Source organism: Talpa europaea (assembly GCF_964194135.1).
Source record: "Talpa europaea genome assembly, chromosome: 1".
NCBI classification, from domain to species: domain Eukaryota; kingdom Metazoa; phylum Chordata; class Mammalia; order Eulipotyphla; family Talpidae; genus Talpa; species Talpa europaea.
This window is the reverse complement of record NC_140073.1, coordinates 157,866,416-157,891,287: the sequence shown is the minus strand read 5'-3', so window position 1 is coordinate 157,891,287 and position 24,872 is coordinate 157,866,416. Positions and strand designations below refer to the sequence as shown.

General features: G+C 69.8%; 1 protein-coding gene across 1 annotated transcript; it reads right to left on the bottom strand.

The window, feature by feature from the left end:
- Positions 1-1,165: 1,165 nt before the first annotated feature.
- TWIST2 (twist family bHLH transcription factor 2) lies at positions 1,166-24,527 on the bottom strand (the record flags this gene model as incomplete). Its single annotated transcript, XM_084242464.1, has 2 exons — positions 1,166-1,365; positions 24,030-24,527. The coding sequence occupies one exon, from the start codon at positions 24,525-24,527 to the stop codon at positions 24,048-24,050; it is 480 nt and encodes a 159-aa protein (XP_084098590.1). The 3' UTR covers positions 1,166-1,365; positions 24,030-24,047.
- Positions 24,528-24,872: the final 345 nt, after the last annotated feature.

Below are 24,872 nucleotides of genomic sequence, written 5' to 3'. Positions count from 1 at the left end.
GCCCCTGGCTCTGCTGGGGTTTGCGGCTCCCTGGCCCAAGGGCAGGTCTCCTCACGGCCCATCGCCATGCCCGGCTTGGCTGGCACCTGCTGCCCAGAGGAACCCAGGCCTGCCTGAGCCCCTCCGTCAGACCCGGCCCCCGCCGGCCTCCCCCAGGGGCCCCGTCAGGCTCCGTGCACGTGGGGAGGGGTTGGGGTGTCTGTTTCAAGAGCTTCAGTGGCAAGTGACCCGCTTGGGGACCAGGCCCAAGTCCACACGTGTGCTGCATCCTGTGTGGGTGCGGGGTGGGGCCCGCCCCTGGGGCAGCTGCGTCCAGTCGCCTGGGACAAGGGGCTCTGGTGGCGACGGCTCTGGATGCACACCCCAGCCTGGGGACCCGGACCCCACTGGAGCCCACGGCCATGGGCAGGGCCGCAGGTGGGCAGGGGCTCCGGCTCCCCCATGCCCGGCGCAGACTGCCCCACGCTGCTTGACGCAGGCTCTGCTGGGGCTCCGAGCCAGGCCTGGCACCTGCCCATATGGTGCCCACCCTCGCCTGCGGCCGTGGGCACCAGGCCGGGGTGGACAGTAGCCCAGGTCGGCACAGGGCGCCTGGCCCAGCTGCCACCGTTGGCAGAAGCAGGAAGGTGTGACGCGATCGGCCCCCCTGGCAAGCTGGTTGGTCCACCCGGCGGGAGGCGGTGGGGCAGGCTGGGCAGAGCGGCCAGCGGCTAAGATGCCCCGGACAGCGCGGCTGGACATGGGAGGGGGCATCCCGGCCAAGGTGTGGGGACCGGTGCCCGGGCCCTAGGACCTCATTGCGCGCTGGTGAGTCTGGAAGGTTCTGTGACCAGGAACAAGCATCTCCCGTCCTCCTGCCCCCGTGGAGGGAAGCGGGTCCTTCCGGCCGGGCCTGGGGCCGCGCGGCTGTGAGCAGGGGCAGCGAGCAAGGGGCAGCGAGCCGGGGAGGGGCCTTCCTTGTTCCCGCGCCACGGCTCGCCAGGGCCACCTCAGCAGAGCAGACGGGCAGCAGCGCGGGCAGGCCGGGCAGGCCGGGGAGGCGGGGGCGGGCGCGGGTCCGGCCGCGGGTCACGGCGGCGGCCGCCCTGGTCCGGCTCGGACAGCACGTGAGGGGCGCGTTTCTGTTTTATTAAAAAAATATACATTAAAAAGGCACTTGCGGGAAGTACAAGCCCGACGCCAGCCCCGGGAGGCGTGTCCCGAATCTGGAGGTTCCCCGGAGAATGAGCGGCCCCCCGACCCGGGAGATGCAGGCGTGGGGGGCGCCGAGGCCTGGGCCGGGCCGCCGTCCCGCCTCCTCGAGGTGCTCAGGGTCCGTCACCAGCAGCTGCGTCCGTCCCGGGTCCGCCGGCCCTCGCCGGGCAGCTGGAAGATGAGCAGAACAGCGTGAGGGGCTGCGGCCCCGGAGCCGGCGCCCCGACCCGTGCCCGCTCCCGCGCCCCCAGAACCGCACAGGGCCCCCGCCAGCGCAGTCCCCGGGGAGCTGGTCCGGCCCAGGGCACCCTGCCCCCCGCCCCCCAAAGCCCCTCCCCGCCCCCTCATCCCCAGGTGGCCGCCAGGGCCTGACCCCTGGGGGGCGGGGGGCGCGGGGTGCAGGGCCAGGGCGGCGGCCGGGCTGCAGGGAGGACCCCGCGAGAGCCGGAGCTGATGGAGCGAGAGGTGCCCCATGTCTCCGCGGGTGGCCCTTGCTCGAGCCCCGGCAGCCGGGGGCGTCACACAGCCAGTGCTGAGGCCCGCCGGGGTGTGGGGTGAAGGGTTCGGGGCGACCCCGGGGCTGACCACACTCACTGGCCGGCACAGCGGGAGCCCCACCAGCGCGCTGGGGGGGCACAGTCCACAGGAAGCTGTGGCCAAAGGCCCGCGGCCTCCAGGTGGCCCCTTGCTCTGCCGTGTGGGTGACAGACCCTGACACCCCAATGCCTGATAACTGACACCCCAACACCTGACACCCCAACGTCTGGCACGCCAGCATCCCAACACCCCAATGTCCGACACCCCGCACCCGACACCCGAGCAGCAGGCTCGGCGGCGCGGCCCGGACCAGAGCCCAGCAGGGCGCCCGCTGCAGCCCCCCCCCAGGAAGACAGGCCGGCGGGCGCGGAGGACCCCGGGGCGGCCACTTGAGGGCCCCGGGGGGGCCCCCTCCAGACCGCGGGGAACAGGGTGCGGTCGGGGCCAGAGGCGAGCGCGGCCCCACCAGCCCAGGCGGCGGACGTGGCCACGGCTGCTGGGGGCTGCAGGTGCTGGACGCTGCCCGCCCCCCCCCCCCGCACCTGCCTCCTGCACCTGCGGGACTGACCGATGAGGCGGCCCCCCCGCCCCGCAAGGCCGGCGGCCAGGGAGCTGCGGGGGACGGGGTGGCTTCAGCCCGGGGCGCCAGGGGGCGCGGGGCAGGCGCCGGACAGGCCCCCGGCCCGGAACACAGCGTCCCCCACGGCACCCCGCCGGGGCCCCCCGCTCCCTCGGCGCCCCCACACCCCCACTTGTCCGGGAGCCCGCTCCTCAGGGACCCCTGCAGGCCTGGCGGGTCCAGACAGCGGTCAGCAGAGGACAAGACCCGCACACACACATCACAGCCCACACACACACCACACACACTCCACACACACCACACACACATCACACCCCCCACACTCCACACACACCCCACACACTCCACACACACTCCACAACACCCCCCACACACACACCACACGCCACACACACCCCACACTCCACACACCACACACCCCACACACTCCACATGCCACACACACCACACAGCCCACACACGCCACACACCACACACTCCACACACACCCCACACACTCCACACACACACGCCACACACCACACACTCCACACACACCCCACACACTCCACAACACACATCACACCCCCCACACTCCACAACACCCCCCCCACACATCACACCCCACACACTCCACACATACATCACACGCCACACACACCCCCGCACACACCACACACCCCACACGCACCACACTTTTTCCCTTTCCTGAGCCCAGAGCACTCCAAATACGTAAGCCTTTTTAAGTGGCCCTGGGCAGAGGGTCAAGGCCGCTCCGCTGCAGAATGTGGTCGTAATTAGATAATCAATAGGGGCAGCCAGAGCGGACTGAATGGAAGCCTTCCTCGCGGGAGGAAGCAATTACAGCAGTTTGATGGAGGAGCCGCCCCGGCCCCGCCAGGGGACACGCGGCATCACCCACCCGAGCCGGGTGCCCGCGCCCCTCCGCCGCCGCTCAGGGGCCCCGCCTCGCGGCCGGAGCCAGCGCGGGCTCGCTGCTCCTGACCAGGCCGCGCCGGGCCTCCTGGCCGCCCGGCCGCCGCTCTGGGGCTGCGCCTTCCCGGCACCGTGGAAAACACCTGGGCCCGCCGCCTCCCGAGGCCGCGCCCGCGCAGCAGCCCCCGCTGGGAAGGGCCCCCGCCGGCCCCCGCCGGCCAGCGCGCCAGCTGCAGGAGGGGAGTCTCCTTCCACGCCCGGCCCGCGCGCCCACCCGGGAGGCAGGCGCGGAGGCAGGTTCTCCAGAAAGGGACACAAGCAGGCTGAGCGCGGGCGCCTCTACAAGATCTGCCGGTGCCCGGCCCGGCGTCCGCTCAGCCCTTCCTCGCCTCCTGCCGCCCGCCCAGCCCTTCCTCGCCTCCTGCCGCCCGCCCACTCAGCCCTTCCTCACCTCCGCCCGCCCGCTCAGCCCTTCCTCACCTCCGCCCACCCGCCCACTCAGCCCTTCCTCACCTCCGCCCACCCGCCCACTCAGCCCTTCCTCGCCTCCTGCCGCCCGCCCAGCCCTTCCTCGCCTCCTGCCGCCCGCCCACTCAGCCCTTCCTCACCTCCGCCCACCCGCCCACTCAGCCCTTCCTCGCCTCCTGCCGCCCGCCCAGCCCTTCCTCGCCTCCTGCCGCCCGCCCACTCAGCCCTTCCTCACCTCCGCCCACCCGCCCACTCAGCCCTTCCTCGCCTCCTGCCGCCCGCCCAGCCCTTCCTCGCCTCCTGCCGCCCGCCCACTCAGCCCTTCCTCACCTCCGCCCGCCCGCTCAGCCCTTCCTCGCCTCCTGCCGCCCGCTCAGCCCTTCCTCGCCTCCTGCCGCCCGCTCAGCCCTTCCTCGCCTCCTGCCGCCAGCTCAGCCCTTCCTCGCCTCCTGCCGCCCGCTCAGCCCTTCCTCGCCTCCTGCCGCCCGCCCACTCAGCCCTTCCTCACCTCCGCCCACCCGCCCACTCAGCCCTTCCTCGCCTCCTGCCGCCCGCTCAGCCCTTCCTCGCCTCCTGCCACCCGCCCACTCAGCCCTTCCTCACCTCCGCCCGCCCGCTCAGCCCTTCCTCGCCTCCGCCCGCCCGCTCAGCCCTTCCTCGCCTCCGCCCGCCCCCCTCTCAGCCCCTCCTCGCCTCCGCCCGCCCGCTCAGCCCTTCCTCGCCTCCTGCCGCCCGCTCAGCCCTTCCTCGCCTCCTGCCGCCCGCTCAGCCCTTCCTCGCCTCCTGCCGTCCACTCAGCCCTTCCTCGCCTCCTGCCGCCCCCCCACTCAGCCCTTCCTCGCCTCCTGCCGCCAGCTCAGCCCTTCCTCGCCTCCTGCCGCACGCCCACTCAGCCCTTCCTCGCCTCCGCCCACCCGCCCACTCAGCCCTTCCTCGCCTCCTGCCGCCCGCTCAGCCCTTCCTCGCCTCCTGCCGCCCGCCCACTCAGCCCTTCCTCACCTCCGCCCGCCCGCTCAGCCCTTCCTCGCCTCCGCCCGCCTGCTCAGCCCTTCCTCGCCTCCGCCCGCCCCCCTCTCAGCCCCTCCTCGCCTCCGCCCGCCCGCTCAGCCCTTCCTCGCCTCCTGCCGCCCGCTCAGCCCTTCCTCGCCTCCTGCCGCCCGCTCAGCCCTTCCTCGCCTCCTGCCGTCCACTCAGCCCTTCCTCGCCTCCTGCCGCCCCCCCGCTCAGCCCTTCCTCGCCTCCTGCCGCCCCCCCGCTCAGCCCTTCCTCGCCTCCGCCCACCTGCTCAGCCCTTCCTCGCCTCCTGCCACCCGCCCGCCGCCGCCCACCACTCACCATCACCACCACCCTCCGGCCTCCCGCCAGCCTCCCTGCAGCCTCCCTCCCTCCAGCCTCCGTCTCCCAGTGTGGCTGAGCCCTGCGCTGGGAGCCAGGACGCTGCCGCAGTTGAAACAGCCCCGAGTGAACGAGCACAACCCGGAGGGAGAAGCAGCCCGTCTGCGACCCCCACAACGCGGACACGGCTGGGCAGCCGCACGCCATCCTGCAGGCAGACGCTGCGGCCACAGCGGGGGTGGGCGCGGGAGGTGAGCTCAGCTGCAGTCTCCTCTAGTCGGAAGTAGGTGAGTGTGGGCGCGCACACTCACACGCACACACACACACACGCACGCTCACACACGCATCCCTCTGAGCTCCGAGTGGGAACTGGATCGGGGAGGCGAGGTTCGCGAGGCCAGGACCCCAGGCATGAGGCCCCGGCCTTGCCTCAACCCCTCTGCCCTCTCCCATGAAAAGTGGGGGAGCCTCCGTTCCCATGGGACACCCGAAACTTTGCTTCGCTGAAAGGGGGCCCACCCACCACTGCCCCCCATCACACCTCACACAGGCCCAGGGCACAGGGTGGGGCAGGGGAGCCAGCGCAGGGGGAGGCCAAGGGCTGTCCTCTGCCCGGCGGGCCGCACCCCCACCACCGCCAGGCCCCGCAGCATCGTCCAGCACCGGCCCTCACGACTCAGGGTGCAGGGTCAGCGGGGTCAGAACCAACCCATGCTCTCCCGTCACACGCCCCGCGGCTCTGAGCGACAGCCAGCGGCGGGCCGGGGCCGGGGGGTCTCGGCCTGGTGGGGGTAAGGCCGGCGCACGTGGGGGGAGGCCGGCGAGCAGGGGGCGCCTGGGAGGACACAAAGGCCGGACGCAGACGTGCGACCAGTGTGCGACCCCGAGGCCCCCGGGAGGACGGTCCCCAGAAACCGTCCCACTGAGGCCGGCCGCCCAGGACGCGCCAGGGGCCGGGCTCGGAGGCCAGGAGGGCCTGTCCCCACCCTCCAGGCAGAGCCCAGCTGTCAGATGCCCAGGGGACGCCGGCGTCTGGGCAGGGAGACGAGACTGGGCCCGAGGCGCAGCAGAGAAACTTCTGGATTCTAGGAGCAGAGAGAAGCCCTGCAGGCCCCCGGCCGGGCTTCCACGTGTCACGCCGCCGCAGAGTGACCGCCCCAGGCATGAGGCTCGGGGACTCCCCGGCCTGAGCTGGTCTCCCAGGCAAGGCCCGGGGGTGGCCCTGGCGCCCTCTGGGGAGGGCTGTCTTCCTTCCAGACACACGCTCTGGATGGTCTGGAGAGCTCCTCGGAGCCCCAGGTGGGCGCGGTGGGTGGCCCCGGGCAGCGGAGGGCGCCTGCGGGGGAGGTGGGGGGCTCCTGGGAGCTGTGACTGCCGAGGCAGCAGGGAGACAGCGGGCGCTCGAGGGCCTGGCATCCTGGGAGCTGCTCTTTGGAGCCAGCCGGGGTGGGCCCATGGGCTGGGGGGGCAGCGCCCTGGGCCCAGATGTCCCGGGACCTCGGGAAGGCAGGCGCGCAGAGCGGGCATGCTGGGGCGGAGCAGGAGGCCCCCACAGGCTGGGAGCGGTGCAGCAGGCGCCCTGGCCTCCACAGACCCCGGCTCCAGCGGGCGCAGCCCAGACCCGCCGCCGCACAGCCGCAGGCTTGGATGGGGCTCACCCTGCAAAGTGTGGGGCGCCTCCCTGAGAGGACTTCCCTCAGCAGTGGGACTGGGGTGCCAGCCCGAGCCCAGACACCTGCTCCGACCGTGACCCCAGTGCTGTCAGTGCTGCGTCCCCAAGACCGACCCCAGGAAAACCAGAAACAGCCAAAGCTGCACCCACCCGCCGAGTCTTTCTCTGGTGAAATGCGCCGGCACAGACTCTGTCCACCCAAGAGGGACGCGGAACCCACGCGTCACGGGGAGCCCCACATACCCCCCACCCCACGTGTCACAGGGAGCCCCCCGCGCGCCACCCCCTGCCCCCACAGCAGGAGCCGGGGCTCCGAGCACCAGCGCCTTGGGCATGTCTGGAAGTGCCACAGCGCTGGGGCCCGGGGGAGGAAGCACCTCCAGGCAGTGCAGACCCCCCACTCCTATGCATGCTGGGGGCCTGCTGACCACCCATGGGCGCAGCAACAAGGCCCAAGCTCTGCACCCAGGAACTTAAGCTTGGGGTGGGCGGGTCAGCCCACGAAGATTGGGGGTCTCCGCCGGGAAACGAGGCACATTCGGAAACCAGGCAGCGCCCACTCAGGGCTGGCGCTGGCCCCGGCTCTGGGCAGCAGGACAGGAGAGGCCGTGACCGGCACAGGCGGGCGGGCAGGCTGGCTCCACAGGGCCACGGGCCAGAATGGCTCAGCAGGTGCGTGGTGTGAGCGCCACGAGAGCCGGGGCGGGTGTGTGTGCGCCTCGGGGACCGTGGAAGGACGGAGGAGCAGCCCCCACGTTACGCTGAGCCCCGCGTCTCCGCGCAGCGCACCTCCCTGCAGGGTAGCAGCTCCGGGACAGCTCAGAGACGCACCCCTCAGGCGCCTCCGCTGGAGGCTGGTCACACGCCTGGGGGCGCCGGCGCTGCAGCCCATGGGAGCCGCATCAGGGAGGCGGGGCCCTGGGCCGGCCCCAGCTCTGCTCCCCCAGGCCCCCAGCGGCCTGCCCTTGTGGGGTGGGGCTGTCCCGCCCGCTACCGCCTAGACCTGCCGGGAGGGACCTGGGGAGAGCGGTCCTTGCACCTGGGCGCGCCCTGCAGCTGAGGCACAGGGGGCCCGGGTCTCCCAGAAGGGCTGCCGGTCAGACAGGGACTCCCCAGCCCGCGGCGAGAGCCAAGCTTGTGATCATGGCCCCGGCGCTGGGCTGCAGGGAGGGAGAAGCATCTGAGCCCGGAGGCCCTCCCTGAGGCCCTGGGGCTGGGGCAGGGTTAGGGACTGGGGAGCAGAGCCCGTCCAGGAAGGGCAGGGCCCGGGCAGACCCAGAGTCCGGGGAGAAGCAGTGTGGTTCCAGATGTTTCCGCCCAGCGTCCAGCAGAGAACCAAGCATCGAGGCTCCGTGACGGCAGGACCCCCCTCGGCTGCAGACTCACTGGGCTCTCAGGCTGGGCAGAGCGGCCTGGTCCTGGCTACGCGGCCCAGGAGCGGGGCTCGAGCCGGGCACCCCAGGGGCTGCACAGCCCCAGCAAGGCTTTTCACGGGGCCGTCCAACACGCAGCACGGCCGGGCCGCGTCTCCACCCAGCCGCTGGGCGCCGGGAGCACAGCAGGCATCCAGTGTGGGGCGCGGAGGGCGAGAGGCCTCGAGGTAAGCTGACAGGCTCATGGCCGCCAGGCACACGTACAGCGGGCAGAGCGCTGGGGGCGGGGAGGCTGGCACAGGCGGCCCCATGCCCCGCTCCAGGGAGGGTGTGGGTGGGCAGAGCTGGCCACATGCGCTGAGTGGCTCCCAGGGCATGTGCCCTGGACCCCACACTTCACAGCCTGCTGTGGCGGGCAGAATGCGGGGTCCCTGCCCGAGGGCCGGGCCCTGCGGAAGGCCTGCTGCCCTGGAGTGAGCCCCACGGCCAGGTGGACGGGCCTCTCACGTCTGCTGGGGCTGCTGCGGCTGTCCTGCGGGGCGGTGGACACCTTGCTTCTCCTCGGAAAGTCAATCCTGCCACTGAGGGTGGGGGAGGTAGGGTTAGGGGCCAGGGGTCAGGGTCAAGGTTAGGGGCCAGGGCTAAGGCTAGGGGTCAGGGTCAGGGCCAGCTATTGGGATTAGGGGTCATGTGTTAGGGGTTAGGATCAGCGCTAGGTCGAGGCGGGGGTCTGGAGGCAGACACTGAAGGGTAGGCCTCAGGGCCAAGGGTAGGGTTAGGGTCAGGGTCAGGGTCGGCCTGTTTGGGAGGCTGTGGCAGTGGGAGGCGCCTGAACACCCTGCATCTCTGCTGCCTGAGCTTTGCTGGGGTCACGGCTCCCCTGATTCTCCAGACCGCCCCTGACCCCACTGGGGCCGCCCGTCCAGGCTAGCGTCTGGTTAGGCTGGGCCGGACCCGGATGCTGCTGGGCCTGCCGCTCGTCAGCCCCAGCCCCCTTGGGGCCTCCTGCCCAGGGCTGCCCGCCCTGGGGGCAGCCGCCATCCAAGGCCTGCTGGGTGCCCACGGGGCCCGGTGTGCTCAGAGCTCCTCCGGGCCAGGCCTCTAGGGACACTGTGCGCCGCCCAGCACCCCGCGGCCTCCGCCCCAGTTCCTGTCAAGGCCGCGAGGACAGAGGACAGAGGACGGCAAGGGGCTGCCTCCTGCCTCCCCCCCACCCCCAGTCCCGTCCCTTCTCCCTGTTTCTCTCTCCTTGTCTTTTTGGCGTCGGCGTCGGCCGGGCGCGGGGAGCTCAGGGCCCGGAACCAGCAGAGGATTTTAAAAGGACTCACGTGGCCGAGGAGCCAGAGGCGCGCGCTACGGCCAGAGGGCTGCGCGGGGACAACGCGGGGCCTTCGGCGAGGGGTCTGGCCCAGCCCGGCCCTCAGGCCAGCACAAGGTCCCTCGAACGCCCGGTGTTCTCCCGGCCCCTGGGGGCCCCAAGAGGTAAACACCGCAGAGAGGAGCCCAGAAACCCAGAGCCTTGCTCAGGGCCAGGGAAGTCACGGAAGCAAGACGTGGGCGGGGAGACGGTGGAAGAGACTCACATCCCCCCTCCCCGCAGACGCTGCCCCCCCGAGCGCCCGTCTCCCTGACCAGAGCGGCCACCACCGCACCCCGGGGCCCGGCCGCCCGTCTCAGTCCCTCCAGGCCTCACTCTCCCCAGTTTCGAAATTCTCAGCAGCGAGGTGTCTCTGCCTGGGCCCCGGAGGCCTCTGCGCAGGCCCCGCCGGCCCCGCCCTGCCCGCAGCCCCTGGACAGGAGCCCCGGCTCCGCCGCCCTCGCCCAGGGCTTCTCTTCCCTCAACTGCATCCAAACCTTCCCGCGTGGACGTCCCCTCGGGGCCGAGCTGCGCGGCTCCGGGGTCACTGCCAAGGACCTGTGAGGTCACCGTTCCGTCTATTTATTTATGTTTCGGGTACTGGGGGACGGGAGAGAGGCACGGGGACCCGTGACCCCCAGAAACCGGCCAAGCGGCTGACATCAGAGCACGTCTGGCCAGCTCCGGCCTTCCCGTGACCCCGGCCAGGGGCTGGCGCTCGCGGCTTTTCTTGGCTCCTGTCTCTGGACGTCCAGCTCTTGGACCCATCCCCGCGCTAGGCGAGAGCGAGTCGCTCCCAGCAGGACCCGGGCCCCAGACTGGGCTGGGGTCACCCCGGGGTCACGGGAGCCCAGCCCCCTGCACACAAGGGCTCCGGGAGCCACCCCGAGTGCGGAGGCCCCGCGGGCGCTTCAGGAGGCTGCGAAGGGCCAGGATCCTGTCTCTGCCCGGGCACCACTGGCGGCTGGGCGGGATGGGCTGGGCGGGCGCGGCCGGGACGCGGGGCGCGGGCAGGCACTGTCCCCGCGGGCCTCGCGGCCGCCGCTCCCCTTTGCGAGACGGGCGCGGCAGCGGCTGCACTGGCTGCTCTGCGCCCCAGAGCACGGCCTGCCGAGGCGCATGCCGCAGCGACAACCACCTCGTCGTGAAAGCCAAGTTCTTAAAGCAAATTAGGGATCCACTTTGTCGACCTAGTAAACCACGAGGGTCTCAGAACCGGGGCGCCAGGGGCCTGTGAGGCCGCTTCCTGCACAGGGGCGCTGAGACCGAGCACCCGCCTCCTCGTGGCTCCTGGGACCTCAGGACATGGGGCGCTGGGCCCGAACATCGCCGGAGGAGTCACGGGCCCCGTTCAGAGGGCGGGGACACCCCAGCCAGCGGTGTGGCGGCCAGCGGGGAGGCGGCAGGCCCCAGCACCAGCTTGTGACCCGGCGTTTGGAGCTGAGATGTCCCAGAACCTCCCTTACCGGCTCATGTGGGGGTTGGGGCTCCTGCCCCCCCGCCCCCCCCCCCCCCCCCCCCCGTCCCTGGCATGTGACTCAGCACGGCTCCGAGGGGGTGGGGACAGAGGTGAGTGGCAGAGCCGGCCACAGCTCTCACCTCCTCCTCCCGGCTCCATCACCCCTGCTGACCCGGCCACCTGGGGCGAGGCCCAGGGCCCATCCCCGCTGACCTGGACCTCGCAGACCCGGTTCCATTTGGTTCTCCTCAGAGAAGCCCACGGGGCTGCCGTGCCGTCCACCCCCCAGGACCGTGACCCCTCGGGCCTGGGAGCGCCTCCTGGTGCGGTGTCCACGTCCCTTGAGGTTTGCCGGCGGGGGGCGGGGTGCGCAGGGGCAGAGTGCGTGTGAGGGCGGGGTGCGTGGGGGTGTGTGGGGGTGCGTGGGGGCTTGGGGGTTGGGGTGCACGGAGTGGGGTCCGCAGGGGGCGGGGGGCTCGGAAGGGTGGGGGTGTGGGGGGCGTGGGGGGTGCGGGGGCAGGGTGGGGGGGTCGGGGGCATGGGAGTGCGGGGGGGTGGGGAGGCGTCGGCGTGGGGTGCACGGGGTGGGCAGGGCATAAGCGCTTCCCCTCAGTGTTGCTCTGACTCTTAAGTTATCTCAGAAAGCGCAGGCTCAATTTTACACAATGAATTAAAATCATTAACCTTTAGGAAGAGGCGGGAGAGGCCCCGGCTCCTGCTGGCCGGCGGGCGGCCGGAACGCGACAGCTGGACGCCGTTGGTCAGCTGCGGGGCAGTGGCCAGCGGGGGCGCCGCGTGGGGGCGCCAAGATGGGGGCTCCTTCACGTGCTAAACGCCGGGAGGGGCCTGGTCAAGAGGAACCCTAATACCACAGCAGGAAAGGGGCCCCGGCCAGCAGCCTGGACACCACAGAACCCCTGCCCCTGGGCCCGTGTGCGGGCGGGGGCTGGCCTCCTGGGGGGGCATTTCTGGGTGGGCCGGCTGAACCCTGACTGCAAGGAAATAGAGGGCGGGTGGCGGCCCTGCGCAGTGCGCTGGCCAGGTGGCCCCCAGCTACGGGCAGGGCTCCAGGAGGAGCCGGGGAGAGCCGGCCGGTGCTCTCTCCGGGGACTGCCCTGGATGCTGCCCCAGCGCTGGGCGTCAGGTCCCCAGCGTCAGCGGCCACTGTCCCCACCGCAGGAGCTGGCCCTGGTCCACAGAGGCCTTCCAGGCACCGGCAGTGGGGGATGGACGGCCAGCGCGGCCAGCACAGCCCACTGCTGACGGTTCACCCCGCGCTGAGCCGCCCGCCCTCAGCCCCCCCAGGGGACGCAAGGAGGCGCCACCTCACCGCCGCTCTCCTCGCCGGCCAGAGAGGGCTTCGAGCTGGCCTCTGCAGCCTCCCTGGGGCCTCTGTGGCCGGTCGTCTGACCTCACATCAGGCTGAAGGGGAGAGGGGACACCCTCAGACCAGCGGGGATTGTGGGGGTCAGTCCACGGAGCCACCCCAAATGCTCCCCCAGATCTGAGGGCCTCCCAGAGCCGTCTCCCCCTACACGCTTCACGTCCTGGGCTGTGCAGAAGGTCCAAGGGTGGGCGCCCTGAGGACCCTCCCTCGGGGCAAGGAGTCGGGAGAAGTTGGCTAATATGAGCCTGTCCCCCCAACAGGCCCCCTGAGGGCATGGGGTACAGAGCACAGCATGTGCTGGACTCCCCAGGCCCACGGGGGAGGGGCCACGTGGGACCCCGGGGGCGCGTGGGCCTGGGGGAAGGAGGCCCCAGGGAAGGTACATCCTGGCCCCGTCTGTGGACACGCCAAGGCCTGCCCGCCCGGTGCCCACGACCCAGAGCCTCTGCCCTGCCGCGCCCCAGGCCCCTGCCTGGCCTCCCCCACCCCCGCCTGCGCGCCCCCTGCCGAGCGCCCTGGGCTGGGCCTCCGCCCGTCCAGTCCGGCTTCCTGCTTTGTTTATTTGCGCAGCCAGAGACAGCGCCATGGCCTGAGTCACCCGTGTCCAGTGGACACCGGCTTTTCGGGGGGCCCCGGCAGGGGCTCGCCAGCTGCCAGCCTCTTGGTTTCTCTGTCTCTGCAGCCAAAGGCATCCAGGGCTCGGGCTGTGACCGGCACCAGCCGGCCGCTCCCAGTGGCCCCGGAACAGGCCCCCGAAGCAGGGTCGCGGGGCGTGATGGAAGCTGAGACGCTTCAGTCATCCTTCCAGAAGGGATGTGGTCATCTGGCGCGTGTCCAGGCTTGGCCAGCGGGACGCATCCCTGGGCCGCGAGAATGGAGACAGGCCCGGCGCGAATTGGGAGTGGCTTTGGGGCTCTGCGGGGGGCGCCGGCCCCAGGAGGAGCAGAGGAGCTCCTGGCCGCAGCCTCGGCCCACAGCGGGTCCGCAGGCCCCGCCCAGCCCGGGAGCGACACCCACGGGCACCTCCTGCCAGAACATTCTCGCCGGAGCCGGGGCTGGCGCCCTGGGTCTGGGACGCTGGGGACCGTGTGTACGACCCAGGGGCGGGCACAGGAGCTGAGCCGGCGCCTTCTCCCCAGGCCGAAGCGGTTCATGCCGCGAGCCCGCCGCCCGCAGACAAGGCAACCCGCGAGGCGGGCGTCGCAGGGAGGCAGGAGGGGGGACCGTCCCCGCAGCCGGCCGGGTCTTGGGGGCCAGCGTGCCTGGAAGAATGGGCCAAATGGCCTGAACCCACAGGCCCCGCCACCCGCCCCGTCCAGGCGGGGTCGGCGTCCCGGGCACGCATTGCTGGGGGCACACGCCCGCCCCGGTCAGCTGCTCTGAGCAGAGGCCGAGGGAGCGGGCGGCCCGGGGCTGCAGCAGAAGGGAGCACGGCGTCGGGGCGCCTTTCTCGGCCACGGCGGCAGCGCATGTGCGTGGGGGGCGGTGCGGGGCGTCTGGCCCGGGCTGGCCCCTGCTTTGAGCGGTGGGGCGGGCGGCTTGCTGTCCCCTCCCCGGCCCTGCAGGGACCCTCCGCCCCCAGTGTTTTCTCCACGGCGATTCACGACGCTTGCGGGGCAGGGACGGGCGTGCACAAGCAGGGAAGGACGTCCGGGTCTGGAGACGCTGGCTCGGCCGCCTCACCTCTGGGCGCCCCGCAGGCCCCGGGCCACCCCGCCGCACACCCAGTACCCACAAGCCGCGTGCCCCCACGACTCCGGCTGCTCGGCAACCCCCGTGTGCCAGCATAGGTCTGGGCGTGGAGCCGCCCGCCCAGAGGGTCTCGTCATTCTGGAAATCTCGAGAAAGTTGAGATAATGTGTCTTCCCACTTCAGAGCCGCAAGGGCCCCCACCTTCCCAGCGCCGGAGATGCTGAGGCGCCCCTCACCCAGCGCTGGCCCCTGCCGGCCCTGGCCCCAGCCCAGCATCTAGCTGGGCCTTCTCCCTGACTTCCCACTGGGCCTCTCTGTCCCGCTCTGTCCTGGACGACTGTCCTTTGCTCCGCGGTGTCCGAGGCTCTGGGGTGGGAAGAATATCGAGCCACTAAAATACCTCCTGAGACGTGTGCTGACGGCGTCGGTGGGCCTGGCTTTCTGGCAGAGGAGCCCCGTGAGCCTGGGGGGTCACTCAAGAGACGGAGCCCATGTCCCTGGCGGACCAGCTGCCCAATGAGAGGCAGGAGGGGGCCACGGGGGACCGGCTGGCCACGCCCCACCCTGGGTCCGCACGTTATGGCTCTCCTGCTGGGTGAGCCAGGGGACCCGGGTGGGCCCAATCAACCCATCTGGGGATTCACCAGGTGAGCCCTAAGGGGGAGGGCCAGGGCACTGGTAGGCTGGGCTCTGGGTGGGTCTGAAGGCCCCTCCACCTGCCCCGTCCAGGGGTCAGCATCCTGGGCACACAGCGCTGGGGGCACACACCCGCCCCGTTCAGCTGCTCCGAGCACAGGTGCCGGGGAGAGCGGCGGCAGGAACGCCAGGGACAAGATGCAGGGGGGGCAGCGGGGGCAGCCGTGGCTCTGGGTGAGGCTGGGGGCGCAGGCTCCTTGCAGGAGCGGCTCCCGTCCAGCCACACACACCAAGGGGGCCGCCCGCCGGGCTCCCTCCGCCTGGCCCCTCACGCAGAGGCTCCGGGCTCTGTCGCCTCTCCCCTTCCTCCCTGGGGCAGAGGACCCCCGAGGGGCCCCCGTGCCAGCAGCCGCCGCCCACCCTCCTGGTGAGCCCCCGGGTCTCCCCAGCCCTCCTGCCTGTGCCGAGGGTCGGGACAGATGGCTGCAGGCCCAGCCTTTGCTGGCTCCCCGAGGGCAGGAGTGGAGACCCAGAGGGACATCTCCCGCTGGGACCCAACGGGGTGGGTCCCCCGACATACGCAGGCAGAGGGCCAGCAGACTGGGTGGGGAGAGAGAAAGAGCAAAGGAGAGAAGCTGCCCCGGGGGCCCTGAACCTCAACGCCCTGGCCCTGCACGCCCCTCTGGGCAGCACCAGGCCGTCTTCTCTGCGGGGAGGGGCAGCGGCCCTGGGGGGCGGCAGCCCTTTGAGGGTCTCTGAGCCTGCGAACCAGCCACCGGCCAGGTCTGAGAGCAACAAGCCCAGGTGCCGGATGCCATGGGTTCTGGGATGTCTCCCCCAGATATAGAAACGCTCCCCACTCTGGTCAGCGGTGCCCATGGCTGTGCGGAACCTGGAGGCCACCCCTCCCGTCCCCAAGGGCTGAGAACTCAGCTTCTGGAGAGGCTTCCAGAGGGGCGCCGGACACAGAAGCGTGCTGACCGCCGAGGCCGGGCGAGCGCATCGAGACGTGGGTTTCGGAGGGAAAGTGCTTTCCGCAGGAAGGCACAGCCCGACGGACCCACGCGGGCAGACTGGGCGCTGTGCTGGACAGCGGGAAGCGGGCTTAGCCCTCCGTCCCCGGCCGCGGCCACTCAGGCCCGGGGCCCGGTCACAGGGCCGCGGCTGTTTCACTGGTAAAGCGCCCGTAACAGAATATGCAGCTCACGGCCATTTGGAAGTGGACAGAGCAGTGGAGCCGGGCGTGCGGCCACCGCAGGGCTGTGCAAACGCCACGCTCCAGCTCCAGAACCGTCATCGCCCCAAGCAGAACCCGCACCCCAGGCACCCCGCCCCGCCCCGCCCCGCCCCGCCCCGCCCCGCCAGGGAGGCCGTGCTTCTGGCCACGCCTCGTCTGGACACTGGCCGCAGCAGGGTCTCCGTGCTGCCCGGCTGTTGCGCCCGGCGCGTTAGCCCAGCACCAGCTCTGCCAGGCCCCTCCGTGCTGGCTCAGGCGCAGACCTGTGCCCCCTGGAGCAAAGCCCGCTCCCAGCCTGGCCAGCACCTGCTGTGTCCACCGCTCGGGGCAGTTCTGCGGCTGCACCTGCCGGCTATTTGTACAGCGCTGCCTAAACGCGAACGGACAGGTTTTGTTTGAACACCTGGTTTCGTCCTCCGGGCTCCAGGAGGAGGGCCTGGCGGGTCACGCTGCTTCTTGGAACTTCCATGGCCAGAGGGCTGCTCCGCCCTGCGGTACAGAGAGGGCAACTGAGTCCCGGCGTGGCTACCGCTGCCCGAGGCCACGCAGAGCCGGAGGACGGAGCAGAAGAGGCCACTCCAGCCTCGAGGTCCCCCTGCAGCGTCCCGCCGGCAGGTGGGCCCTTGGGACGTGGGGCAGCGGGACCAGCCCGGCAGAGTCCTGCACGGGTTTCCACCGAGTTCGAGTTTCCCCAAACTTAGAAAACACCGTGCCGGAGAAGTCCAGCAAGGGGAGAGCTGCCCGTGATGTATCCTGGAAGCAGACACATCCCACATGGTGAGCCCGGGTGGACGCTGCTGACGCACGGCCCCCATGGCGCGTCCCGGGTCAGGTGCCATCCGCGTCACGTGGCGGAGGGACCCGGAGGCAGTGTCTCCGCGCTACCCTTCCTGGGCAGGAAAGTGAAATTAGGTAACTGGCGTTAAGTGATACTGGCTGTAGCTTTCAGAGTGGACAGTCCAAGCCGGTTGCCAGGAGCATGGGCTGTGAGAGCCTCCACAGTGACACCCTCCAGGGGACGGGCCAGGAGGGCGGGGGGTCCCCTGAGCAAGCACCAGGCACGGCGCCCTCTACAGAGCCCTGCAGCTGCGGGACAGGGCGCTGGACGCACGGACCACATGGGCACTGGCTTCTCCAGCAAGGCGAGGCTGCTCTGTGTCCTCCCAGGCCTGACAGGTGGGCTGGCGTGGCTGCCCCTGGGGCCGTGGGTACATGCGCTGAGGCCTTGGTGGCACTGGACAGCACTGGATGGCAGGGTCACTGCTCCAGCTGGGAGATCTGGGAGGAGCCAGGTGCCTCCCGAACGAGCTGGGCTCTCGCTGAGACACCACCGCCGGCATCTCTGGTGGGGTCCTCCGTGACCGGCTCCAGGGCTCGTCCAGCCTGGACGCTCCGGGGAAGCCAGGGTGGGGCGGCCAGCAGCTTTCTCCTGCCCCACCCCCATGCTCCAGGGAGGGCCCCTCCATGCCACGGGGGGTGCTGAGCAGCCCTGGCCAGTGACACCCCACGCCCCCACCCCTGCCCCCCCAGGTGACCTGCCCCCCCGTCTCTGGCCCTGAGGCCCAGGTGACCAGCAGGCTCCTCCCCTCTGGCTACCTGCGCCGCCGTGGTGCCCCTGGCAGGCTGAGCCATCTGGGGGCAGCGCAGTGGAGGCGTCCAGGGCCTGGACGTTAGAGGGTTTGGAGGCGCCCGGCTGGCCTCTCACCAAGGGGCCTTTTCTCTGGGGAGGCAGCGGGCAGCCGGCAGCCGGGCCGGCCCAGAGCTGCGAGTCCCCTGTTCCTCCTCCAGGCCTGGCCCCCAGTGGCCCTCCCGCCCACCTCTCGTGGTCTGTCCCACTCTGACGTCCCTGAAGCCGCCACCCTTGTCCCTGCGGCGCGGGGTGGGTGTGGGGGTGGGGGCGTCTGGTGCTGGAACGCTGTGAAATCACCTGTTTTGAAAAGAATACAAGACGGACACGCGCGATGGCCGCACCGAGATGCGCGCTGACGACTCCAGAGCCCCACCTTTGGCTCGTTATTCAATTAAAGGAAAATCTCTGGCCCCAAACAGCCTCACAGGGCTTGGGAACTGAACCCAGCAGGGCAGGGCTGCCCCTGCCCCCCTCAGACGACCGCCCCGGCGCAGGGGGGCCACCTGGGCACCTGCCCCACCAGCAGCAGCCCTGGGCCAGCTCTCAGCAGCGGGCGGCGGCCGGGGCGCCCCGCAGAAAGTCAGCACGCCCGCCACGTCACGGGTCCTCCGGGCGCTGTGTCCCCATCACCCGCCGGCCCGGGGAGGCGCCCCAGCGCACAGGTGGGGGCGTCTGGGCAGCACCTGCTCCCGGGGCTCAGACTCCGGGACACCCGGAGCCCTCGGCGCGGGGGCTCCGCGGGCGTGAACCGCAGTGGGGCTGTGTGATGGGCACCCACGCGCGCTTGTTAATCCTTCGTGGCTTCACGAAAGAGGACAACGGACACGGGCTTCGCGTAAGACTCATCGATCGCAGCTCCAGAGAGGGGAGCACGGGGGTGCGGGCGGGGTGGGGGCCGGGGTAGAAAGGCCGCTAGACAGGGGAACACCAGGGTCGGACGGGGCTGCCTGGACCATCCCTCAGGCTGAGCCCCGGGAGGGCGTCGGGGGCCTGAGTGTGAGCACACCAGCCGGCGCGGGGGGCTCGAGCCCAGACATGCCAGGCTCCACCGGAGAGGGAACACCACCACCCCTCCGATGCCACGTCAGCGGCTGGATGCTGCCCCGCCGACAGCGCCACGTGCCCATCACCGCGTCCAAGGACGGTGGGGCTCAGTCCACACGCTCTCGGGCAGTCACCAGGGTGGAGGCCGCTCTCGCTGACCCTGCAGCCAGCCAGGGCCTGCCATTCCCCTGGGGCCTCCCGGGGGCACAGCCAGCGAGCAGACACTTTTACCCCCAGGCCCAAAGGGCCACAGCCCTGCCCACCCCATCTCACAGCACTGAGGCCGCAGGGAAAGGGGTTGTGTCTGCCTGGGCCCGGAGGGGCCCCACGGCCTTGGGCTGGGGTGGGGAGGGGCTAAATCAGAGCAGAGACCCCGGCCGCAGAGTCGGGGTGGGCCTGGCCATGTCTCCCGTGGGGAGCCTGCTTATCTGCCAGGGCCCCTGCGGCCTCTGGGGTCTGACAGGTGCCTCCGGGCCCCCGGGTAGGCTGGGGCGCGTCTGCAGACCGAGGGCAGGGGCGGCTGAAGCCCGTGTCCGCTCCAGAGGGACCCCGCAAGTGAGGCTCCCGGCCGGCACCCTGCTGGGGCCCCACGTGAGGAACGTGGGCAGCCAGGACCCCAGGCCGGGCGGGGGCACTGGTCACCGCCAAGGGTTAATACAAATCAAAGTTTTGCCAAAATCTTCCCGCGGTCACACAGCAGCTCTGCTCGCTCAGAAAAGCAGGCGCGAACGTTCCACCAGATGAAGCAGCAAGAGGGAGGGCCGAGCGGGCAGCGGGCCGCGGCCCCACAGCCCCCACCCAAAGGGGCTGCGGCTACTTTTTGAAGCATGAACATGAGCTGAAGGACAGGTGCACTTTCCAGAGGAACGGAGTTTGCCAACTGGAAGCTCTCGGGCCCAGCCCTGTCCCACCTTTCACTGTGCAGAAATTCGAAGAAAGGAGGGATTTGCCCACGTTAAAGGCATCTGCCCTCAGAGCCTGAGAAGCACAAGCACAGCTCTGGGGAGATGTTGGGGGGTCGCGACCGCCAATACCTGTCAGACGGGAGGGACGCGCCCCGCGGGAGACGGCCCCCGCCCCCCGCCTCTGCGGGTCCGCCCCGCCTGCCACCGCACACCTGTTCGGAGCCCGAGCTGGGGCGAGGTGACGCGACGTGGGAACACGTGACACCTGTCTGGCTCACAACACCCCCAGTTTCAGTTAACGCCACAGTCTCTCGGGGCAGCACGAAGGACGCGCTGACGCTTCCAGGGCCTGACTCGCCTTCTCAGCCAGCCCCCGCGGCGCTCGGTGAAGAAAGCCCATCGCCCCGAGTTCACGTCAGCGAGAAATCAGAGCGTCCGTGTCACCCGTTCTCACTCCAAGACAAACACCAAGTGAAGGCGTGTCAGCACAGCGCCGTGGCGTCCCGAGGCTGCCCAGCGAAGCGAGAGGCAAAGTCTGTGCCCAGGAGAAATCAATATTGATTTGAAATAACCATGACTCAGTTTAGGCTTTGAGGGCTCCCTCCCGGCCCCTGCACCCCCGCGCCCCTCCATTCCCCTCTCCCCTCTTCAAGGCGCGCGTCCCCGATGCCGCAGCGCGAGCTCCGCTTCCCCGCGGCTGACTTCCTAAGCCAGGGGCCCGAGCGCTGCGTGTGTGCTGCAGGCGGACTCCCAGAGGCCATTTTAAAAGCAGCTCTTGCGTCAGCTTCCAGTAAACATTTCCCACAATTTCTTGGAAAATGTTTTATCAGCAGAGCAGCAAGTGCCGATCCGTGCCCCCCGCTGAGTGCCGGGAGGGCTCTTCGTGGAAGGAGTATAAGGAATGACTGACTTCGCCTTCATTCTCTGCTGGAAACGCGCCGGCTTCCCCGCACGCGAAAAGCGCCGAGACACAGAGGCAGCGGGAAGAAAACCGGGATTTTGATCAAAGCGCGTTTGGGGTTTATTACTCTGCGATCAGACAAAACAGTTCCTCATACACTTTGTTTATTTGAATGTAGAAAAATTCAAAATCTTGTAGGATATCTTTTAAAGTTCCAGTTTTGAGAGGATTCTCTTGATTTATCCAGAAGTTGTGAAAACCAACAGAGATTCCTTTATGTTCCTCACTCGCTTTTCAGGGTAACGTTTTGCTCAACTCAACACACTCGCTTGTGTGCGTGTGTGCGCGCGTGTGTGGGGTTGCACACAGTGTTATCACGCGCGTGCACTCACACGTCTTTCAAATTAAGCAATTTGTTGGGGCAGCTTCACCTCGGAATGGCTTTTGCCGCCACGTCTTTCTCCCAGATTCCATTTCCGCGATCTGGCTTTCTGTTTCTTGGCTAAATAACTTACTCATCTCTTCTGAATTTTATTGCCTGGTTCCCGAACTCCTTGCTAGTGGCGAGTTTCGTATTTGGTTTGCTTTTTACAGCGCATTTATCCTTTCCCAGGGAAAGACACAAACATAAACAGACATTCCAGCGAGCGCTCGCAGGGCTTTGAAAGACACCAGTGAGAATAGATTAGTATAAATACTAAGCTCAGAAAGTGTCATAAAAGTTCAGCCTTTAAAATTGGCTTATTAAAATATTTGTTTTTTTAAAGCCTGAATTTAAACCAAGCGCACGGGTTACAGAGCTCCGCTCACGGAGAGTTTACTTTACGATCTCGCTGCCAGGCCGGCAGAAAGGGTCTGGCACCGGTGCCTCTGCCCGGGACAGACACACGGCGCTGAAAACTCAGTTCCTTCAGGCTCAAGACTCGTCTGAAAATCACGCTCGGAAAACCGTGATAAAGCACGGGGGATATACAAGTCCCCGGGGGCCCTGACGGCCGCCAGCGAGGCTGGGGACCCCGGCCGCCCGGCCAGAGGGGAGAGAGACCTCCCCGGGAGCCCAGGACCCGGCTAACGGGGCCGGCTGGATCCCCGGCTCTCCTTGTGGGCGCTCCGGAAGGACATACTCATTCTCCAAGCGAGCGTCCACCCTCGGTCGGTGTCCCTCCTCGGCCACGCTCAGACGCCGTTCTCCACCGGAACGACGTCCTTTGGGGACCAGCTCCCGTTGTGCACACGGGAACGCTCCCCCGGTCGGGCTGTGAGGCCCGCTCTGTTCTCCAGAGAAACCGAAAGTCCTCAGGAAAAACAGGAGCTTGCTGAGGATGAGAAGCTACTGCGAATCTCGGCAGGCTTTGCGGAAGTCGGGAAGAAGATTTCCTTGGCCACCGCGAGAACTAGGAGAGCCTGGAAGTTGGGGCTCGGAGGCCGCCGTCCCTGCCTCACCTAGCGAGGACCCCAGAAACTGCTTCGAGAGTTTTCGATGAGCTGAACCTGCTGAGCGCACAGAAACACCTGATTCATGGGCTGTCTGTGGTTCCGCACACCAGGCCAGAGAAGACAGTCACGTAAACAGCAGCCCAGCCGCACCCAGGGGGCCCGCGCCGAGGGTGCGTCGGCTGCATCGTGCTGCTGCTTCTCTGGACACCGTGTTCCCGTGTGTGAAAAAAGGTCACGTTAGACATGCCAGACACAGACAACTTGGGCCTATCTGGAAGTTCCCGGCTGAGAGACAGAACCGACGCTTCTTTTAAAAGTCACCAATAAGCAACAAATCCCTCAGCGGTATTTTCAGAAATCAAATCAATACGGTCACGTCGGGCTCCTGGCGGCTGCAGGGACGGGAGCCGGAAGAACACGGAAGGCCTCGCCCACCCTGCCCCGTGAGGGGAACCGAGTTCTGCCCGGGGTCACAGCAGAGACGTCCCCGCTCCCCTTCTCGGCCGCAGCGAGGGGCGGCTCTGCGGGGGGACGTGGCTGTCCCGGCTCAGCGGTGACCCCCGGACACGAAGAGCAGGACGCGGCCCCCGGCTCAGCCCAGCCCGCACCCCCCAACGCCGCACGGACCGTTTCCTCCACAAACTCTTTCATGCATTTTGTCATTTTCTGCCTCTTATTTTTCAGCAACCTTTTATTTTTCTATAATCCTTCCCTGTGTGTGATTCTCTAGGTTTTAGGAGCGTGATTATTTTTCAGTGAGTTTTAAATGATCCTCCTAGATTCCGGCACGGAGGCGGGCATCTCCTGGCTTCTGCTTTCAATAATTTTCTGGAGGACAGGCTCAGCCGTCACTTCTGGTGACGTTTTCGTGAAATAAGCTGCTACGGGCATGTTTGCTGGAAGGGGACTCTCGCCCTGGGGGCCGGGCTCCAGATGGGCTGTCAGCTCGGGTCAAGGAGTTAACTAGTGGACGCTCAGGATCAGCAGCGAACACCCAGAGTGGACGCGCCCCACCTCTGCAGCAGGCGCGCCCGGCCAGCCCCACTCTCTTGCCCAGAGAAATATGTGATGGAGACACTTTCCATCTGTTTTTGACAAAGACAGGAGAAGGTCCCATAAGCTGTTCGCTGCTGAACATTCTTTTTAAAACCCTACGGCGCGATCATCGTCTCAGGGCGCCGTCGCATCAGAAGGGTTTTCGGGGGCACAGAAACGACAACTAGAAAATAAAAATCAAAACCTCGAGTGCACCTGCGCCGGGGGAGGCTGGCGCGGCCGGGCGGGCGCCGCGGGCCCCCAGGAAGGCGACACAGACCCTTGGGGAGAAGGGGCGCAGCGCCTGGTTCATCTAAATTCCTTCTGTGTGAGGCCGAGGCTCGCGGACACGCTGCAGGCCGGGCGGGAAACTACATCCCACCGAGAGGAAGGATTCTTAAGCCACCTCTGCCCCCCATACCGCGCCCCGCCGGCACCCGGGGTCTTCCGCAGAGATGCCGCCCGGAGCCTCGCACGGCCGCCCGCGCCTTCCAGGGGACCCGGCCCGGCCGGCCGGGAGGCTCAGGCGCCGCCGCGGGGGAAACCAGACCCGCCGGCCCCGCCGCCCCGTCCCGCAACCTCCTCCCAGCCCCGACCCGGCGGGAGCGGCGCGGAGCCCGGCCCAGACCCGCAGGCGCCGGGGTGCGCCCCGCGGTTCCGCGCCCGGGCCCTCCACCTGCCTCCCCGCAGCCGGGGAGTCCCGGCCGCGGCGCCCCGGTCCTGGGCGAGGGCGTCGGGCGCTCGGGCTTCGCGGGTCCCGGGCGGAGCCGCCTGCGCAGGGCCGCGTCCTCGAGCCCCTCCTCGGCGCCCCGCGCCCCTGCACCCCGCCGCGGCCCCGCGCCCCTGCACCGCGCCGCGCCCCTGCCCCGCGCCGCGCCCCTGCACCCCGCCGCGGCCCCGCGCCCCTGCACCCCGCCGCGGCAGCGCCTCGGGCCGGGCGGCGAGGGGCGAGCGGAGCGCGCCGCGCGCCCAGCGGGGAAAGCGAAAGCCCGGCCCGCCCGGCCGGCTCGGCGGCTCCGGGCGCAGGGAGCGCAGCGGGTCCCGCCCGGCCGCCGCCGCCCTCCGCCCCCGGCCCGCGGCCCACGGACCCCGGACCCCGCGCCGGGAGCGGGACGCGCGGCCGAGCAGGCGTCGCGGGGCCGGGGCACCTGGTCCGGGCGCCCCGCGGGCACCGCGCGCGCGGGGAACCGACGAGCCCCCCGCCCCGCCCCGCCCCCGCGGGCGCCGACACCTACCGGGGCGTCCGGCGGGCGCTAGTGGGAGGCGGACATGGACCACGCGCCCTCCATGCGCCACACGGAGAAGGCGTAGCTGAGGCGCTCGTGGGCCACGTAGCTGCAGCTGGTCACCTTACTGTCCATCTCGTCGCTCTGCAGCACCTGGCAGAGGAAGTCTATGTACCTGGCGGCCAGCTTGAGCGTCTGGATCTTGCTGAGCTTGTCCGAGGGCAGCGTGGGGATGATCTTGCGCAGCGCCGCGAAGGCCTCGTTGAGCGACTGGGTGCGCTGGCGCTCGCGCACGTTGGCGAGGATGCGCTGGCTCTGCAGCTCCTCGAGGGACGGCGCGCCCGGGCTGCCCCGGCGGCCGCGCTTGCCGGGCCCGGGGCTGCCGTCCTCGCTCGGCCGCTTCCCGCCGCGCCGCTTCCGGCCGCCGCGCCGGGGCCGCTCGGGCTCCTCCTCGCTGGTGCCCAGGCTGTCCCCGGGGGACGCGGGCGCGCTGGCCGCCTCCTCCATGGCCCGCGCGCGCGGGCGGGCGGGCGGGCGGGGCGCGGGGCCGGGCGCGCTCCGGGCGCCGGGCTCGGGTTTCAGCGGCGCGGGCCGGGCCGGCGGAGGCGGCTCGACTCTCCCGGAGCCTCGGGCCGGCGCGCGGCTAAATAGCTGTCGGGGGAGGCGGCGCTGATTGGCCGCCGCGGCGGGGGCTGGACGAGCCGGGCTCCGCGGCCCCCGCCCCCCGCGCGCCGCTTTCGGTTTTAGCTCCCCGCGGAGCCGGCCCCGCGCCCCCGCGCCCCGGCCCGGGCCCCGCTGTGTCCGCGCCCCGGCAGGGCGGCCGGGCTCGCGGGGCCGCGGGGACCCGCGGGG